Source organism: Choristoneura fumiferana, chromosome 25, assembly GCF_025370935.1.
Source record: "Choristoneura fumiferana chromosome 25, NRCan_CFum_1, whole genome shotgun sequence".
Taxonomy (NCBI): domain Eukaryota; kingdom Metazoa; phylum Arthropoda; class Insecta; order Lepidoptera; family Tortricidae; genus Choristoneura; species Choristoneura fumiferana.
This window is the reverse complement of record NC_133496.1, coordinates 782,016-803,451: the sequence shown is the minus strand read 5'-3', so window position 1 is coordinate 803,451 and position 21,436 is coordinate 782,016. Positions and strand designations below refer to the sequence as shown.

Genomic DNA, 21,436 nt, shown 5'->3' with positions numbered 1-21,436 from the left:
ATAAATGTTAACATCACTGGAGCTATAGAAACCGAGATAATCGCGAAAAACTGACTTGTTTGACATTTGACATTGAATAACTTACGACGCGGACACGAGATTAAATGTGACTTTTGAGACAACATTTAGGACACTAAAATGAAGCTGTATACGATTTTCCAGCTTATTATCTCTCATTCGAGATTGACCCCTTTTCATTCCTTAAGTGACTGAATTTAATGTATCGATTACAAAGCTATCAATTGACACTAATATTTGCTGCCTCTCTGAAACGTCATATAAATGTTTGCATTACATTGCTGCTCGAGAAAATTAAAAAAAAAAATAAATCTCCATTAGTAAAGGTTACATTTTCTCAATAGTTAAAGCTAGATTATCGTTAATTAAAATTTAAGTTCTTATGGATGTCACACGTTGTATACAGAACACTTACGACATACAACCTCTACCTACTTCCTGGTATAGGTTATTTATTACCAACCATTTTTGACCAGCAACGGTATTTAAAAACCAAACAAAAAAAGTAAGATGAAAGTTAGTGGCCAATACAAGGATCTAAAAGTCGACGACCCTGGGGGGCTACTACGAAATTCCAAAACCAAAGTTCATATCGTACCTACTGTCCCTCTCACACTCGTATTAAATAATATTAGCGTAACCGGGCCGGCAAGATACGAAGTTCGGTTTTAGCGTTTCGTAGTAGCCCTGCAGGGCCTGCGTCTGCGCTGTCGGGCAGTCCGAAGCGTTCAGAAATATCATGGAATAATACTGAGGGTAAAAAAGTTTGCTGACGCAGGTTGCTTGTAAACATGTAAAAAAGGCCAAGTAAGCGTCCGCCTGGGCGCCATGTTGCTGCAATTATTATTAATCATCATCATGAACTGAAACAATTTTATTACTTTGCTCACCCGGGACCTTATGATAGCCACGTATATGCAAGTAATGTGTGTTCATGCAGTTCCTCCTACTCCACACTGTACGAACACACTACACTAGACTGACGAGTTTACTGACATACATAGTACTTATATAGTGTTTATAGTACTACCAGATCTTAGACATCAAAAAGTGTATGTGTGTATAGTCTAACATCTGGTAGCATGGTGAACGGTTGTGTTGCTCTGAAGATGAGCTCTGGTTGAGTTCGAAACGCGTCAGTCAGTATAGTGTCGTGGTGGCGACAGATGGGTTTGTGTAATTTGTGTGTGTTCGTACCTATAGCGCAGCGTGTAGGTGGAGGAACTGCATGAACACACATTTCTTGCATAAACGTAGCTATCATAAGGTCGCGAGTGAGCAAAGTAATTACTTCAGTTCATTGATATGGACCTCCGCAAAGTAACGCCTGATTCAATAAATCATCATCATCATATCAGCCGTAGGACGTCCACTGTTTGACAAGCCTCTCCATACACCTCCAGTTGCTTCGATTGGAAGCCTGCATCCACCGTGCACCCGCGGCTTTAACCAGGCCATCCGTCCAACACGTTGGTGGACGTCCTACGCTGCGCTTGCCGATCCGCGATTTGGTAGATGGTGCGAAGATACCATGCGAGTTGTTAACTCGTCTAAATAAAGCTTTAGATGTTTACGATTACAAAAAAGAGCAATCTTATAATTATTAACAATCAATAACAACATCCATTATCAGTCGATCCTCCGAATACGTCCATAAATAATAGCTATGAAGGAAAATTCCATGCGCGTTTGTTACAAACACCTGTGCCCTTAGTGTAAGTTTTCGGTTACAAAATACGTCTCGATCGCGTTCGCGTAAAATCTCAATTTGTATGGAAACACGAACATCGCAAACGTTCCGCTAGAGGCGCTGTTCGTGTTTCCATACAAAATGAGATTTTAACGCGAACGCGATCGAGACGTATTTTGTAACCGAAAACTTACACTAAGGGCACTGTACCCCTAGTGTAAGTTTTCGGTTACAAAATACGTCTCGATCGCGTTCGCGTAAAATCTCAATTTGTATGGAAACACGAACATCGCAAACGTTCCGCTAGAGGCGCTGCTATTCGTGTTTCCATACAAATTGAGATTTTAACGCGAACGCGATCGAGACGTATTTTGTAACCGAAAACTTACACTAAGGGCACTGTCATTTTTTTTCGTTATTTCATACACGATATTATGTAATTACGTATACTATATGATTGTATTAATGAAGCGTTATTATGACGACCAGGAGGATAATTTTAACTTGTAACATTTTTTATGCAAAGTCAGTTATAATGCCTCGAATGTTCTTTGTTTTTATCACGACATCATGAGAGTAGCGAGCAACCGGTGGATGCAAGTGAGAAAGAGATGTGCGAGGATGTTTTTTTTTATTCGACTGGATGGCAAACTAGCAAGTGGGTCTCCTGATGATAAGAGATTACCACCGCCCATAGACACCTGCTACACCAGGGGTATCGTTGCCAACCTAGAGGCCTAAGATGGGATACCTCAAGTGCCAGTAATTTCAACGGCTGTCTTACTCTCCACGCCGAAACAGAACAGTGCAAACACGTTGCTTCACGGCAGGATTAGCGAGCAAGATGGTGGTAGCAATCCAGGCGGACCATGCACAAGGTCCTACCACCTGCAAAGATGTGGTCATGAACCAATAGAAAAGCTTCATTGAACTATCCTCGCACAGCACAGTACTTAAGTGGAAACAGCTGTGGAGGCGTCAGTTAGAAACAGTAGACGTCTTACAGCTTATAACATAATAAAAATAGAAACATTTTCGCTATTCCAAAAAAAAGTACTAAGGATACTGATTAAAAAAGTTTTAATATCGTTCGCATAATGTATAGTATTGCTTGGTCTGATTCATAGATAATTTGGCCAGTCTCTTCATTACACAATATTACACATAGACAGTTAAAAAAAAACAAGTATTGCGAAATCGCGAAGTGGTCCCAGCTCAGCGTAGTGTTGGCCGTGTTGGCCAACGCTGGTCTTCCGCTGTGACCGCTTGGCGACTTCACAATATAAAAAAATGGGGACCGAAGAGCTGGCAGTTTCCTCTGACAAAAAACGGGCTAAGGCCTCTTGTACACACACGGTTTATCGCCGTGAAAATCTACGGTTAATTAGCCGCGTGTAGGCACGGTCGTCAGTGTTGTATGGATCACTATGAAAGCTTGTAGACGTGCACGGCGCACACGGCCGCGGCGCCTAAGGAATTCAAAGAGGGAACGCTGCCAACATCTTAAGGACCTTGCCTAAGGTGTCTGGCTTAAATCATTTGTTTTAGTTCTTTTTTTATGTAAATATTTAAGCAACTTTTTTTCCATGTAAGTAAAACACTTGAAATACATGAAAAATTATTATTATTAATAATAATAATAAATTCATTTATTTCGGCCAACTTGGCCCATACAATAAATACCTTACAGACTAACATACATTATTTATAATCAATAATATTTAAAACTGTAGTACGGGAGTGCACCGATAGATGGCGCTGCTCCCTAATTAAACTAACTAACGATGTGTAAACTTAGAATTGTAGTTACCGAGGCTTACTTAACATTTGTGGTCTTTTGTCAGGGACAGCATTGTACCTACTTGGTTGGCTGCATTCAAGTCATTGAACACCTTCCAATATAATTCTGAATACGTACGACTCTGATCGCAGTACGGTGTCTCGCTCGAAACGCCTGCTGTTCTCCGAGTGTATACCCTAAAACCCACTCGGTTGTAATTGAGTTTGCCTATATATAGTTATTTGTGTCACAAGGGAGCAAAATGGTGTATTTACGGCGAGGGCGTACATTGAATCCAGAATGTAGCGAAGGATTCTATAATAGAATCCTGAGCGTAGCGAGGGATTCTAAAGTAGAATCCTGAGCGTAATGAGGGATTCAAGTGTTAACGCCCAAGATGAAAAAAATTTTGTTCCCGAGTCGCTCATACAACTTTTCACACCGAGCATTAAGAAGCTTGAAAAAAAAAATCTAAATATTATTAACGAACAACCAGCATAGAAAATGGCATGGCTTTTCAATTATCAACTTCACAAAATGGCATTTGCAATAAAACACTTAGAAAAGCCTTGAACAGAAAAGTTGCACTTTGCTCCCTCTCGTCAGGGAGGAAAAGTTACTTTTCTGAAGGAGAGGTGTGAAAAGTCGTTTCCGTCGCATTGTCAACCCCGCTACATAACTAATTTGGTGACAAAACGGCGTGACCCCGTTGAGTCACTGTCCCCCATCCCATCCGTTAATGATGATGATGATGTCCGTAGTTAGTGCCTAAGGCAGACATTTTCTTTACAACATTGATTTAGTTAATACAGCTCAAGATAGAGATAACTACATCGGTTTCGCACCCAGTTACTTCATAAATATAATAGGTATATTACGGCTAAGTACAACGCAATTCCACGCTCTGTGATTCAGGTTATCCCATGATCCGAGTTATCTAAGTGGGTGTTACAATACCTCTACAACTGCGAATAATACTTAACATTTGCGATATTACAATATTTTGCAAGAGGTCAAGTTTTTAAGAACAGCTGGGCTACTACGAAACTCGAAGTTTGTATTAAATAGTAAGTGTCAGAGGGTTCGCACGACACGAACTTCCGAGTTTCGAGTTTCGTAGTAGCCCAGCAGTGAGGCATACCACCACAGGTGAGCAAGCGATTAGCGACTGCAGGGCTACTTACTACGAAACTCGAAGTTCGTGTCGTGCGGTCCCTCTGACACTTACACTATTTAATACGAGGGCGAGAGGGACGGTACGATACGAACTTCGAGTTTCAAGTTTCGTAGTAGACCTGCTGATTTCTCGTTCAAGACACAGACAATACACTACTTAATATTATAAACGCGAAAGTTGTTATGGATTCCGTGTCGGGGCAGATATTTGTATGACAGATACGAATGTTTGTTCCCGGGTCTTGGGTATTTCATATGTATTTAATTTAAGTATGTATATATCTATATAATTTTATCCGTTGCTTAGTACCCATAACACAAGCTTTGCTAAGCTTACTTTGGGACTAGGTCAATTGGTGTGAATTGTCCCGTGATATTCATTCTTTATTTATTTAAGTGTGTTTGTATGTTTGTTTCTTTTTCACGGAAAAACTACTGAATTGATATGTACTTATATCAGAATAGCACTCAGGGCTACTGTGATCTGCTGAGCCGGGACCTTTTTATAACGGCAATACTTACTTATGTATTTTTTCTAACCTGTGTGCTATGTGTCACTGGTGTTATAAATTATTTTCTTTCTTTATTTCTTTTACTATTTCTCCCGATATTCCCACGGGATCGGGATAAAGTCTTGAAAACTCAACCACTGTGTTCAGGGCCATAATATTTGACAAGGTTGTTTTAAATGTACCGTCAATGAACACCACGATGGAATTTTGCGAATTTCCATTTCCATTAGAACTTTTGTTTGTTACTCCTATGCTCCTACCCTACGCTAAAACGGCATATGGCAGCAAATGAGAGTATAATGAGGTCAAATAAACCTCACGATATTAACGCCATCTAGCGATACTTCGCCTGTCAAATAATTAGCCCTCATACTTGCCTTCCACACCACACCACAGTGCTGGAGTCCGAGTTCGTAGTTGGTCATTTCTATAATTACTGATTATAGTCAAAGTAATGAAAAACGTAGTCGTAAGAGTAGGTATATTTTTTTAAATTGCTAAGTGATCGATCGAATAACTACGTCTTTCCTTAAAGCATTGTTGGCCTCACGCTCACATGAGCACAATTACTTGCAGGTATGCTATCTATTGTATATTGTCTAGAGATTAATCAAGTATGAATTCTTACCCGTTTCATGCCTTGCCTATACATCCTTTAAACATCTAAGTAGTATAATATAAAGTGCAGACATCATTTATGTAAACTTTAGAAGTGCGTTGATCTGTGGAAAGATCAAAGTCCGCTGCGGTAGCTTGCATGAGATCTAGGGGTGTACATACAACGTTCAATTATCTTTATCGATAGGTACTTTATGTTTTTTTATGCACATTAAAAAGCATCTATAACACAACGAGAAATTTATTTTAACCAACAACGGCTATATAAAACTGATAAGTAGTGTTTTTTAACTGAGGTCAGCGAAATCCTCCTGTTGGGTCGTCCGCGGATTAGTTCAGAGACTGTTTTAAGCGCAAAGCACACATAGAACGGCAGCGGGCCGGGAGTGTAGCGGGCCTATTTTCGTGGCTATATATGAACGACATGCGACACGGTCACACTCCCGATCCGTCCCGCTCCCGACCCGCTGGCTTCCTGGGTGTGTTTTGCGCTGGTTACCTCTTATCCTACACAATTCCCTTCTGGCTTTATTTTATAGTGACGTCTGTTATAGTTGCAAAACCCGTTAAATAAGATACATAATTGATTGAATCTGGCGTTACTTTGCGGAGGTCCATATCAATGTACTTTAAACAATTACGTTGCTCACCCACGACCTTACGATAGACGTCTATCAACAAATGTCTAACATCTGGTTGCATGGTGTACGGGTGTATTGCTCTGAGGATGAGCTCTGCTTGTGTTAAAAACCCGTCTGGTGGTGGTGTTTTGGGTTTGTGTTATTTATGCGTGTTATTATAGTGTGAAGCGGAGGAGCTGCACGTTATATTTGTTGCATAGTAATTACTTATAGTTTATAAGATATGTCTCCTTTCCGTAAAAAAAAGGTTGCCTGGAAGAGATCGCTCTTAAGCGATAAGGCCGCCTATTGCGTACCTTGTATTTTCTCTCTGTGTATCTGTTTTCTGTATCGCTTACTATTTCTGGTGTACCTACAATAAAGAGTATTTGTATTTGTATTGTATTGTATTGTATGTCCAGTGGTAGTGGTTAACTTGATTATTTTGGCGTGATGACCTAACGGTAAACATCACTGTTTACTATCACATCGTAAACATGATGATCAATCAACCACACACAAGTAAACAAAGATATTATTGATCACACAGACAATCGGATGCGGCGCCTGGATATGATTAATTTTTAACACGCTTTTTAACCGACTTCAAAAAAGGAGGAGGTTATATAAGATCGTCTCTAAGTCACTATTTGGGCACAGTCGAACAAACTGATGCACTTGTGCTATCTTTGTGCTACTAATGTCATTTTGACATCCCATACTTTTGTAAAGGAAATCGCAGTGAAAGTCTTAGAGTGTAATGATTAAATATGTTTCGATTATGCGAATAAATGTCTTCTATTCTATTTTATTCTATTCTATTAAGATTGATTGATATCTAAATAATCGACCAACATTGGAACTTCCAAGACAGTACGTAAACTAGCCGTTCTTAGGATTGTTAGAATGATCTTATGATGATGGTGATGTCTTATGAAGATGTGATAGTATTATGGTGGTAAAGTAATCAAGCAGGCACTAAATAAAACTATCGAAATCCTGTGTTTCACCTACCCGGGAACGGCATTTTATCACTGCATGGCTAAGCTCAGTATTTAGGCGAAAAAAGATACGACCTTAAGATATTACCTTTACTCGTAAATATCGATAATATCGGTATAGTAATTGGACAACCTTAGTCCGCGACCGCAAGGACGAACTGGTTGCTGATCGCTCATGAGTAGACTGTTTATTTTATGTTGCTTGTATGTTATACTTTATAAGTCTCATGTTTTTGCCAAATAAATGAATACTGAATACTGAATACTTTGGAAGAGAAAAAAAATTATGATAGAATATCTTTTTAAATACACACATTGCATTGGCACATTGCTCGCAGGACTGATGGCCGATGGGGTCAAAAGGTTCTCGAATGGCGTCCGCGGACCGGGAGACGAGCTGTCGGTAAGCCTCCAACAAGATGGAGCGACGGCGCGACCTGGTTAAGATCGCGGGATCGCGGTGGATGCGAAAAGCACAAGACCGGTCTGAGTGGAGAGCCTTGGGGGAGGCCTATGCCCAGCAGTAGACGTCTTTCGGCTGACATGATGATGATGATGATGATGATCTTTTTAAATCCTTTATAGAAGGTTCTAATGTCGGTGAAAACTTATAAAAGTCCCTTCTTGTATACCTATTACATATAGGAAACAAACACGTAACGACATAAAAAGAAAAGGGGTCTTTCTTACTATTTTTACGATGAACGCGGCTTCAGGTTTTTGAGAGACAAGGTCTAAAGTTTCAAGGAGGTTTGAAAAAAATCTTAGAAATTAAATTTAATCTTCAACTAGAATCGTCAACTCAAAGGACGGAAAGCGTCAATTCAAACCAAATTACAAACTAAAACGACATTCTTCACAAACGAATAAGCATCTAAGCCAAGGAATCGTCTACACATGTGACGCAACCGAACGCAATCACGACGCCATCTTTGGTTTAAAAAAAGCGGGAATATTTCCCGCGGAAACTGACAGCAACAGCGACCAAATGTCTTACCAGCCAGCATTATAATCAGTACCCTATCGACTCAATTTACTCGATGCTGCAGGGCTACTACGAAACTCGAAGTTCGTGTCGTGCGGTCCCTCTAACACTTATACTATTTAATACGAGAGCGAGAAGGACGGTACGATACGAACTTCGAAGTAGGCCCTCGAAACTAGATTATTATTTTTTTCTTGAAGAATTTTGTTGAAGCTACGGCCATATGTAGCGTGCATAGTGTGACGAAGATCTTCATGAATGTGGCAACGGAACTAAAGCGGATATTTTAGAAATCTTTACATTTTACAACTCGCCCAGAATGCCGCTATTCATATGTATAGTTGTAGTTAAAAAGCCGTGCCTAGTGGTTCGACCTATCGCCTCTCAAGCAGAGGGTCGTGGGTTCAAACCCCGGCTCGCACCTCTGAGTTTTTCGAAATTCATGTGCGGAATTACATTTGAAATTTACCACGAGCTTTGCGGTGAAGGAAAAATCGTGAGGAAACCTGCACAAATCTGCGAAGCAATTTAATGGTGTGTGTGAAGTTCTCAATCCGCACTTGGGAACTATGGCCCAAGCCCTCTTGTTCTGAGAGGATGTGCCCAGCAGTGGACGTATGTAGGCTATGATGATGATGATATGTATAGTGATTTTTAGTTTGTACTTTGAGATAAATGCTAATAATAGTAATTTAGTAATATAATAATATACCTATATATGTAAAGTAAAGCATCCTCATGCAAACATCACTCATGTTCATTATCATAAAGATCTTGTCACACTGTAGGTTTGTTGATGACAGTTCGTGCGTGAGTGAGAGCATTGTGTCAGTGGCGTTTAGTTGATGCATCGGATTTCCTATGGGTTTTAATGTTTGTTTTTACTGCGGAAGGTATCATTTCCATGGAACGTAAATGTTTGCAATCGTACTTACGTTTGTTTTATGTGTTTGTCGAGTGCCTTTGCCGACGTAGAATAGTGGTAATACATAATATAACCGGTACAATACAGCAAATGAGCGCTTGTATTTTGGTTTGGAGGGTAGTTGGGAAATTGTCTTATAGCTTAAACAGATGACAAACAGTTTATCACTAATTGAAACGATGTAAGTTGGCGATAGACAGAGATGGCGGACTGACGGAGAGAGGTAGACTGGTAGAGAGCTTTTAAAAAGATAAGATAAGGCTTTGTACATGTATCTCAACGTTTCTGGATTGTATTTGTTTCTTTTTGTACAATAATGAGTTATTACATACATATATAGGTAGGTACATACATATATGCTTACTTCTTATATGGAATGGTACATACCTACTTCTATCCTGCGACACAGAATTCTCTAGTAACTCTAGTGTAGGCAAACTTGTAACACAGATTTTTGTAAAACATTGTATTTTGTTATCTTGTAAATTATTCAATAAATTATTATTGTTATTCTATACTTATTTACCTAATATTATCTAAACTATCTAAAATTACAAACAACAGGTCGTTATACCTATTATAAAGAACAAATGTAAATTATAAGCAAGTTAAGTTAGAAATCTGAATCCACAGACGTTAACGTCAGGGTAAAAGGACCAGCCAATTACAGCTGCTATCACATTAACCGCTAGCGCAACTAACTGGCGGATAACCGCTGGTTAGGTGTCAGTTAAGTTAACAGCGTGCTTGCGTTAATGATTGACATTACGCTTTCTTTCCATAGTGGAAGTTTCGAAATAAAAATATAACAGTGTTGTTTATAAGGAAGAGTGATATGAACTGTATTGAAATTTTGTAGACTCAAGTACAATCAATCAGGCCTACACGTCTGTTTTAGACGAGTTTTGGCGTGTTGGATGGAGGTGTGTTGCCTATGCACAACGTCTTTGGTGGCTGAAGACCTATGCGAGAGTGACATGTTCGTCTACAGGCCTGACAAAGGAGGTTAGCGTAGGTTGGTACAGAACCACCTTGGTGTCGTTGCTGTCTCTGTCAACAAGTATCTTGAGTGAGGCTCATCGCAACTATATTTTATTTTATTTATATTAAATATATTGACCCGGATAACTCACGTCTTAAATCGAGTTTAGCTCGACCTGTTTCGGGCTAATCCGTAGCCCTTCGTCTTCGGAGCAACGCGACTCAGCGGCTGCTGCAACACGCGCACTGCGCGCCGCCGCTCTGCTCGCGCGACTACCCGACGAAACTGACACCGGCACACAACTACCCGCGTTTTCATCAACATTTTCATTACAACTGTCAAATGTAGGGTAGCACACAACACTAACAACATCGCTCGGTACGTTCACACACACCGATGACGCAGCACGAGTATTTAATATAAAGAGAGAGTATTTTATATTGTTTATTTTATTTAATGAAATTGCATAGTACATACATGTTACAGTAGTACAACCCATGTTTAGGTAAACGTTTTAAAGTTTCATTTCAGTGTGTTTTTCCGCTAGCTTTTCCCAGTCAAGGTGGTCAATTTTGATCGTGGCCATATCTTGCTTAGGACAGTCTTTAAACCTGAACAAAGGTCTCCCTTACAAAACAGAGACTCTCTGACCATGGCGCTTTAAATCCAAGGTTCAATTCTACACGCATAACTAAGCTACTTTCACAGTTAATTTATTTTTCCATACTAACAGATTAAATGTACTTTTCAATGTATGCGATACAATACAATTTTTTTATCTAAAATATGTCAAATTAATGTCAGAAATAATTAAAAGCGCCCTTACCAAGAGACAGCGATAACATCGCCATGTCCGATACACTGATTTAACGATTAAACTTCGAGTCGTTTGAAAATGTTACAAAACAAAAGTAGCTTACTTATGCGAGTAGAATCAAATCTAAAATTGAAACCTGGTCAGAGACACCCATCTTCTTCTTTCTCTTTGCCTTTTCCCACGTTAGGTGGGGTCGGCTCTCCTAATTATTTTACGCCAGGCCAATCTGTTCTGCGCTAGCGAGTTGATATTATTAAAATAATTATCATTGAACAAGTTAAGTTTTTGCTGTTAAAATACTGGTGGATAATATTTGATGTTAATTCACTCATTTCTGAACGCGTGATAACCGTCATCGCCGACTGCTTTAAACTTGAAAAAAAAGTAGTTCGTCAGGAACTTTTGACGCGCAACTAAGGTCAAGTGAAAAATAAGAGAATAAAATAAATAGAATAGGTATTTCGTTATATTGTAAAAGATGCTTACCTACTTATTTTACCATAGTTGCTTGCTTAAAATAATCCGGATCGGATTTATTTTGTGACATTGTACACGTACCTATTCCTACCTAAAAGAAGACAAACAGCTGAAACATCTTATATTTTGTTGGGATATTAACGACTGACATGGCGACGTTTCCTTTGCCTACCCCTGTATGATTAGTAAAACAACTTATAATTAGGAGACTCGTACTGTGCAAATAATTTTATATTTTGATATGTCCTTCTCTTGATTCCCCAACTATAGGTGGTTTATTAGAAAGAATATTCGAAGCACCAAAGCGTGCCCTCGAAAATATGCTATAACTATGCAAAAGTAAAATGTTGCGATAGTATAGGAAGCAATTTCGACCTTCATAGGCAGATTCACTAAGTTCTATGGCAAAGGTGAGGGTTACAAATGTTAGCAACTACTTATACTATACAATAATGTACAGACCTTGAAGCTATTATGTTAAAGATTCATATACAAGATGACAGATAGTGCTCACTAAGCATAGACTTAAAAAGATAGGCAAGGACTTTGCGCGCCTCAAGTCTATCGGTAGGGAGTCCACAACCGTGTGGCCTGGACAGTAAGAATAAACATAGACTGTAGAGTTTGAAAAAGGGACAGTAAGGAGAAAGTTCTGAGAGCAACGAACAGAAGTAACATAGCTAAATCGCTCTTTGAGGTAGCAAGGAGTTGCAGGGTTAAAGAGAATGCCGTAGAGAAGATGGAGAATATGAGAGTTTCGGCGAAAGCGGATTGGGAGCCACTTGAGCTGTGATCGGAAATAAGAAACATGATCATACTTACGTAGGCCAAATATGAACCGAATGCACAGATTTTGAATTCGCTCAATAAGTTTATTCAAGTGCTCTTCTAAAAGATCGGGATAACAAATGTCAGCTCAGCATAATCAAAAATAGGGTGAAGTAAAGTCTGTGCAAGCGCAACCTTGGTAGCAAATGGAAGGAAATTCTGAAGGCGTCTTAGGGATCCCATCGCAGCAAACACCGTATAGTATTAGGTAAGCCAGTCATCATCATCATCCCAGCCTATATACGTCCCACTGCTGGGCACAGGCCTCCTCTCAGAACAAGAGGGCAAGAGGGAGGGGGTAAGCCAGAAAAAAAGGAAAAAGGCTCGCAAACTCGAAACAGTTACCTAACATTTATTGCAATGGGCGAGAGCTAACCGCGTATCAGACGCAGAAAGCGGAAAACTGAATCTCAGCAAAATCTCCGAAACATAGTTTTTACGTAATCGTAATTATGTTAGAATAATTAAAGTAATGAGCAATTGCGTGTAATTCTTGTTAGAATTTCGTGTCGTTAATGAGTGAAAAGGCAATCAGCGGGACACCATTTTAAATTTGAAAGAATTTTTGAAAAAAAAAAACTCATTATGAACACATGTCAGCCAATTATGTATAAAAAATAACTCAAAAAGTAAAACCGACTCCAAAAATTTTTTTTAACAAATATAGAACCGAACAAAAATCTTGAAAATAATTTTCTACTAGCTTGAAGTCGGTGCCTTAGTACGACCCAGCAGGAGTGATTGACTATAGTTTCACTCCTGCTCGCTCGTGTGTGTCTGGTCGTGATCATGGCGCATGCAACTGTGTCGAAACCCGAGCTTCTCTAAAATCAAGGTACGCGGAACAAAACCCGAATTTAAATCATAAAGTTAGTAATGACCGTGATAGTTAAAACATTGAGCTGTTTGATTTGTGTAAAAAGGAAAAACGTGGGTGAACCACTCGTTACCTCCCAGCTTCGTTGTCGGTGCGAGCGTCAACTTTCGTCCTAAACTTTGAGCCAACCTTCGACTGAGGTCAACAGTCGCCCGACTGGTTCTATGGACCGGTGCTTTATGTTAATACACTCACATTTTAGGATATTCTATTCTACTCCATATATTGAACTTTAATATGTATGTCGAGTTACCGACGATTGTCTGCGATCAAAGTTCAATATCTCAAAAACGGTTAAACCAATTTAAATGAAACATGTCTAAGAACCATCGCCAGAAAACCTGATTTCAAATTAAAAAACCGCATTCAAATCGGTCCGCTCGTTTAAGAGCTACGGTGCTACAGACAGACACGCAGACAGACACACATAGGGGTCAAACTTTTCGCGTCGGGAATTAAAAATGATTTTTTTTTTTTGCTTTAGACATTAAGGACTAGTAAATCCGAATCTGAAAATCACGAAGTTCGTATCGTACCGTCCCTCTCACTTTCGTATTTAATATTAGCGTCAGCGGGAGGGCAAGATACGAAGATACTACGAAAATCATAAATCGAAGTTCGTGTCGTTCCGCCCCTCTGACACTTATACTATGTATTGTCACGGTGCAGACGTTATTAGCTCTTTCCGCTAGATGGCGTTAGTAGCGCATTCTATTAAAAATATTTTATTTCCTATATTTAATTAAATGCGATTGCGCAGTTTTTTTTTAATGTACAAATTGAAAATTTTCTCCTTTCAATTTTATACAAACTACCATAGATTCAAATTCCATATTGTCTCTGGTATCTTTATCAATAAGAGGGTAAGCTAGCTAAAATTGTTGAATTTGGACGGTGGTTGTTTTCTTAACAGCTGATATTGTTATTGTGTCAAAAATTTTGCTTAAATAGACGTACACAGCCAGATTTTGACATTCTGCAAAAATCAGAAAACAACAAATACGCCTTCCAAAACTATTTATCCATATTCTTAATTTAAATTCAGTGAAACTCTGCCCAAATTTGGGCGGCACAGTACGGTCTGGGATTGAACCCCTCACCGTTTTTCACCAACACCTGCACGGCTGCCTGGAACCGAAGCCCCTTTCCTTCCTCTATTGAAAGGACTGCTGCTGCTTGCTGGCCCTGGAGGCCCTACTTCCTCCAGCCTTTGTCCAGCACCGGCGACCTGCGCTTCGGACTCTAGTCCAGGGAAGCCTCTCCAAAGAAAACGCATTCCAACAACTCTTTCGTATCCGCGACCCTCGAGTTTGTTTTTTCTATCCTGTCAGAAAAGCCTTAGGAGCTAAATAAACGTCTAAAACCTAAATTCGTTTTACTCAAATTGAACCCCTAGGGTCTCACTGTTCTACCCTGACAGTATTTAATACGAGAGCGAGAGGGACGGTACTATACGAACTTCGAGTTTCGTAGTAGCTCTGCTGGTCACCAGAGACCAGAGGGGCTACTACGAAACTCGCAAATAAGCGTCAGCAGGATGGCAACATACGAAGTTCGAGTTTTGCACTTCGTGGTATAGGGCCTAAAACATCAATGAGGCGCGCGTATATCCTAGGTTGTCTGCGAAATTAATGAAACTTTGAGTATTCAACTAGAATACTGAATAATCAAAGGAATGAAATGAAATAATTTAATTAGCTTGGCGTGGTACAAGTGGTTTGTTATGAATAGTGCTGATGTGTAATGACATGACAATGTCTATCCAAATTGGCATGCAAACATTGCTTTATTTTTGACTAGCTTTCGCCTGCGACTTCGTCTGCCCAGCATTCGTTTATCGCTCTCCCACAGGACGAACCATGCAATTTTCCGGGATTATTATTAGCATGGTGAACGATTGTTGCTCTGAAAATGAGTTCTGGTTGAGTTAAAAACGCGGCAGCGTAGTGTGGAGGTGGAGGAGCTGCATGAACACACATTTCTTGATCGTAAGGCCCTGGGCCCACTTAGCGTCTTTCGAGCGTCGTCGTCTAGTAAACGCTCGCGCAGCGCCGACGTAACTTTCACGTTGCGGCGCCGCCCGCTACGCCAGTGGCGTCTTTCGGACGTCAGCGTCTCGTTTACTCGACGTTAGGTGGCGACTGTCAGATGCCGGTGTAGCTCTAGCCAGCGCCCCTCCCCTATTGACGTTACGTCGGCGCTGCGTGGGCGCTTACTGACGACGACGCTCGAAAGACGCGAATGGTGATTTTCCACCGGGGATCCCGGATCTCGGCGTCTCGTCTCGCCTCGCCGGTGGGGGCCCAGGCCCTAAGGTCGCGGCTGAGCAAAGTAATTGTATTGTATGTATGTAAACTCTTTATTGTACAAAAGAAAAGAAACAAAATACCACTAACAAACTTTGGGACACTTGCATGTCGGACATTTAATCTTCGTTAGTAAAATGAAAAATAATTATCTTTTGTGTGGGTTGATTATTAAATCTGTATGAATATACCTATGTTTTCTGTACTGTTTACTATGTTGATGTTCAATAAAGAGTTATTATATTGTATTATTAAAATTTTGTTTTTATTATTTGTTTTCATAGCGGCTATGGAAATACAAATTATGTGTTTTCTGCTGTCACGAGATACAGCCCTGTGACAGACAGACGAACAGGGAAGAGACTATACTTAATTAAAATGTTCCACTTGCCACCCTTCGAGTATTTATAAAGGTAAACGATATTGTTGAATTTAACAAAATCATGTCAGAAAATAAATAAAAAGAGTAACTACCTCCTTGCTCTTTATATAAAATTGCTTGAAATAAAATAGTCGTAAGGTATTGCGTAAAGTCATGAAATAACTTGTTTGCGCCTTAAACGTCAAGTTTCAATTTAAATTTGAAAAATAACTTCCTACATGTTCTAACATAACAAGTCATAAAAATGTCACATATAGACTGCTAACGCCATCTAGTTTGCGGTACCGTAACTGTTTTGTTGAAAGTATAGCTAGCGTCACGATCACTGGTAGATGGCGCGATCGCGATAGATACAAGTTTGCGAGCATCACTATGAGATGGCGCTACATGTCTATACTGAAAAGCGATATAAATCGAAGGAAAAAGTGTCTGCGACTCGTTTTGTCACGTTCTGTGTCAAAATGTCTGACAATAGTCTTAGGGTACACTTTGACCAAGAATGGTATTCAGGATCTGATAAATCAGCAGTGATGCAGATTTAGCACTAAAGCTTGTTATTACTTTTCAAACTATTTCTATTTATTTTTACTTATTTAGGAAACAAATGGTATGCTATCACCTAGGCTATTTCCATCTTAGCTGATCGTATATTGACGTTCAATTCAAATCGAAATACAAACAAACTAAACAAATAAAAGCTACCAACTAAAGCCAAAGCAAATAAGGTCGATAACGGCGTGTCAAGTATCCAGCATCTGGGTTATCGGGCCTGCACACCGGCCCCGACGTCGCACGCGAAAGTGGCTCTTGCATCACCGAGCCTCGTAACACTTGCATCACGAAGGATGTTATGTACTTCCAGTGTCAGTAAAGTGCAAAGAAATTGTGAAAGTATCACATATGTAAACTTATTTTCATAGCAAAAAATGCATAATTTAAAGGATTTAAATCTACCTTGCAAGGCTCGTTAAACCTTACTGTTGCTACATCCTGTTTCGGTTTTTCAAAGTCAAGGTGGAAATAATATCCTTAAAAAATACCTTTTAAAAACTATGTCACCAAAATTGTACGTATGGGCTGTACTGTAATCAACTATTTTAAAACTCATGTGCCATAGTCAGGGTACGGCGCCATCTATTGTGACAATGCGCAATCAATCGCTTCACTAGATGCATTGGCAAATCGTAGCGGCAGCACTTTTGGGGGTAAATCAACAAGTTCTTGTTGGCATTGCATTGTAATATCAATATCACTATGATATTTTCGTTGAAAAGTTTGAAAGGTTTTTCCGTCGTTACGCACAGCTACTTTAAATTAAGTATTAACAATCTAATTGCATTATAATGAATATCACCAATAAGAACATGACATTAATACAGAAATTTGCATCTCTTGTCGGCCTTGTCACATTCGGCCCCAGAAAAAGCGGTTTCGATACATCTGTCTCGTTTTCGGTGAAGGAAAACCACGGACCAGATCTATAGACAAACTGACCTCAACGGGACCGGCGAAAGACAGCTTATGGTAAACTTACTTACAGACCTTAAGGCTATTTCAAGTGGTAAAGGTTAAACTGAAAGTAAATTTTCCTTGTCACGTTTATCATTTCCGACCTGTATCCGATCAAATGATGGGCACCTTTTCTGAGAATGCGAGGGCTTTTTATGTACCGTATGGTCGGTGTACTTTGGCCTTGAAGGGTAACTTTGGCCCTTGGGATTAACTCGGTCCTGGTTTTATTAATGCTTTGAATTCATAGCTCTTTGCCATGCCGTTGATGCTCATTCATCGGTCACGTTTTTATGTTTTTATTACACGGCTTACGTTTGACTACAATCACGCCTGATATTAAGCAAATATGTGGACTAATTCCGAAAACTCAGAGGTGCGTGACCATACGCAGCGCAGGCGTAGGCGACGGGGCCACCGCCTATGGCCTCGCGGTCAAAAGGGCCTCGCACCTAGAAAATTTCTCGTTTTTTGCCATATTTAAAAATCCATCATCTGAAGTGTGGTGTGTTATCATAAGGCTTCGTTAACATCAATGGTGTGCGATGATGTGATGAGAGGAGAGGAATGTGTTTTCATGAAACAATAGAAACGTTTAATTTACCCATCCTCGCACAGCACATCCCTAGTGGAAACAGCTGAGCAGAGCGAGGCGAGGTAAATGAAGCGTTTCTATTGGTTCACACATTCCTCGCACACACATCTCTGTGGGGCTACTACGAAATTCGGAAATCGAAGTTCGTGTCGTACCGTCCCTCTGACGCTTATACTATTTAATACGAGAGTGAGAGGGATGGCACGATACGAACTTCGATTTTCGAATTTCGGAGTAGGCCCTCGGTACACACGGAGCCTGATGCCTCGCAAAATTTAAGTTTCTTGCCTGCTCCAAATTTAGGTACTTCGCGCACTGCTTTGAACCCACGTGCCTTTGCTTGAGAAGCCATAGGTTAAACCAAAAGTGACTATGTTTTTTTTAATACTGTTGGATATTGATTAATTATTCATTAAGAATTCTATAGAGGTAGGTATGATAAAAAGCAAGGTTTCGAAGGCTGTCGTCACGTGCGAATCATGCGATACCATTATCGGCCTTGCCGCTAAGGTTACTAGTGCCAAAAGTGTCAACCAAAATAATACCGACACGCCATCTATATTTTGTTAAAGTAACTCACGCTGTTGTCCAACTGAACATCTGTTTCACCCGCTCAGCGGGTAGCTCTGTCGGTGTCGCCATCGCCATTTTTGTCTCTGAAAACAATGAATATATTTTTTTATACATTATACATACAATATACATATATTTCTACTGAAACGAGAATAAAAAAATAAAGGTGGGGCAATCGAACAAAGATCCTCGCCGTTAAATTTTTTGTATTAAGTATAGAGGGAAAACGAGCAGGCGGGTTACCTGATGGAAAGCAATCACCGCCGCTCATGGACACCCATATTATGTAATTAAACATAAGTGGGGTGGCCTTAGATTACTAAGGTAAGGTTAGGTAAGCTTATAATAATAATTGGGAACAAATGCAAACAGGAACATGCAAAACGCGTCAAATAACACCAAAAATTCGTTTATTTTGTCCGTCAAATTTGAATTCAAGTTTTTTGACCTTGTTAAGCCTTGCTCTCGTGTAAAGGTGTGTTTAGACTAGAACAGAGAACCAGAGTACAGGCTTGATTTACTGTTATGAATAGTGGACCAAGTAAATAATAATAATAATATCATTTATTTCATGTAACTGGGACACATATGTATGTATTATGTTATAGTCGTAGCTTAGTTTCTAAAGATTAGTACTTATAGGTACTTATAAATTAGAAAAAATATTTTATCTCACTAATCTCATCTCACTATAATAATATAAATGCGTAAGTTTGTAAGTCTGTTTGTTTATTTGTTTGTTTGTTTGTTACTTCATCACGTCTAAACCACTGAACCGATTCAGATGAAATTCGACATACAGATTGTTTAGGTCCCTGAGAAGGACATGGAATAGTTTTTATCCCGTAAAATTGTATAGTTCCCGCGGGATAGCGATAAACGAATTCTACGCGGTCAGAGTCGCGGGTAACGGCTAGTTTATAATAAATGCTTTACTATTACCACATTGAGTTAAAACTGAAGCTCAGTTAAGACTTGTAAGAACAATTGTGGATGTCCATGACATTTGGCACGAAGTGGTTTTCGGGGATGAACAATCCATCTAGCTTGGTGTTATTTCTGGGAAAATGCGGGATTTCGAGTTTTAGCCCATATCGCCCTGGTAAGTATTATGTACTTTACTTGCGTACAGCTAATCAAGTAACTGCTTTACCATTTTTTAGCACAGAATCCTACTAATATTATAAATGTGAAAGTTTGCGAAGATGTTTGGATGTTTGTTACTCAATGACGTCTTAACCGCTAAATCGATTTAGATGAAATTCGGTATACAGATTGTTTGAGTCCCGGGAAAGGACAAAGGATAGTTTTTATCCCGGAAAATTTCACAGTTCCCGCGGGATAGCTTTAAATGGAATACTACGCGGACGAAGTCGCCGGCAACCAGACTAGTAAAAATAATAAGGCTCACTGTCACATTGACTTCAAAGCGGAAATAGCCTTCGATGTTTTGATCTATACAACTGACACTAAACCTAAAAGTAGCGGAAGAATTTCTTGGTCGACTATACTAATGTGATTAAATTTAGTTTAGATTTGTAATTAATTTATCAATATTCGGTGTGATATAGGTATTTTACTTGGATTTGTTTTAATTTATTTAACTACTAATTTTCTGCTCTCATAACCCACTAATGCAGAATGTTTTAAGCCACACAATAATAATAATAATAATAATAATAAAACTCTTTATTGCCAAAGTATAAACAAGTGGATACAAAATACGCATATTATAATTAGGTATAAAATAGGTCTACACCTTAACAATGGGTGCCGGTCTCTGCAAATGCTGGCTTTAGTTTCCAGCGCTGGTTTTCAGCCCGGACCCTTAGTATTAATAACTCAAAAATATTTTTTTGTTATAGCTTAGGAGGGTAGTTTTGTTGAAAATTAATGCTGCGGCTCGCTGCACCATTTCTACGTCACATTAGTGGCTCATATAAAAAAAGATAGACTACGACTGGTCTAAACACACCTTAACGTGTCCCTGTGTATAAAACACCACATCACTCGTGATTCGGCTTTGAGCGCAGTTTGCGCAACTGGCCTCGTCTGATTTTAGATCTACGTCAATGGGTTTGTGGTCATTACATTAATAAGATTTTGTTGTCATAAAAATCAAATTCCACCTTACCGACTGACTAAAATAAATAAAAAAACCTGGAAAATTGCGTACGAGTTTATAACTAAATTCCAAAAAATATTTTCCATCAAAAAATATGTTCAATCAATTTAAGTTAAAATTAAATTTGTGAGAAACATTTTTTTTTGTTGTCTTGTCTAATTAACCAAATAACTGTTTTACGATATTGCTGAGTATCACTCTTATCCAGGAATTCATTATTTGTCCTGAAGCTAAGGTCACCCTGTATTTGCATTAACGTGTGACACGACACGACTGCTAAGTGCTAACTGTATGTAGCTCAAACAAAAAGGTTACATATCCAATGTAAAAAAAAATCGACTTAAACTGTGTTGAATTTAAGTTAAGATTTACATGTTCATAAAGATGCTAGGAAAGATCGTTGACGTAGTATGTTTAAATTGAGACTACATATTGACAGAAAAAAAAACGAATTATTTGATGTGAATTGAATACCCGTAGACCGTAGAGTCAATAGACGTGTCTGTCACTGTCAAGTTCGACTTTAGCGACTTTTGATAGGAATTTGTGATTCGCGCTGTCATCGTTCATCCACTGTTACCACTCATATTTCGTTTTCTAGATTTTTTTACCGTTCAAATTTGTTCAAAAATTGATAGAT

At 39.2% G+C, this 21,436-nt stretch overlaps 1 protein-coding gene across 1 annotated transcript in view; it reads right to left on the bottom strand.

Annotated features, from left to right (window-relative positions):
* The window catches only part of snu (ABC-type transporter snustorr), a 111,480-nt gene that overhangs the window by 67,313 nt on the left and 22,731 nt on the right, over window positions 1-21,436 (bottom strand). Inside the window, exon 2 of the mRNA XM_074107440.1 lies at window positions 18,679-18,754. Coding sequence (XP_073963541.1) covers window positions 18,679-18,754 — 76 coding nt within the window. The remainder of the gene's footprint in view (window positions 1-18,678; window positions 18,755-21,436) is intronic.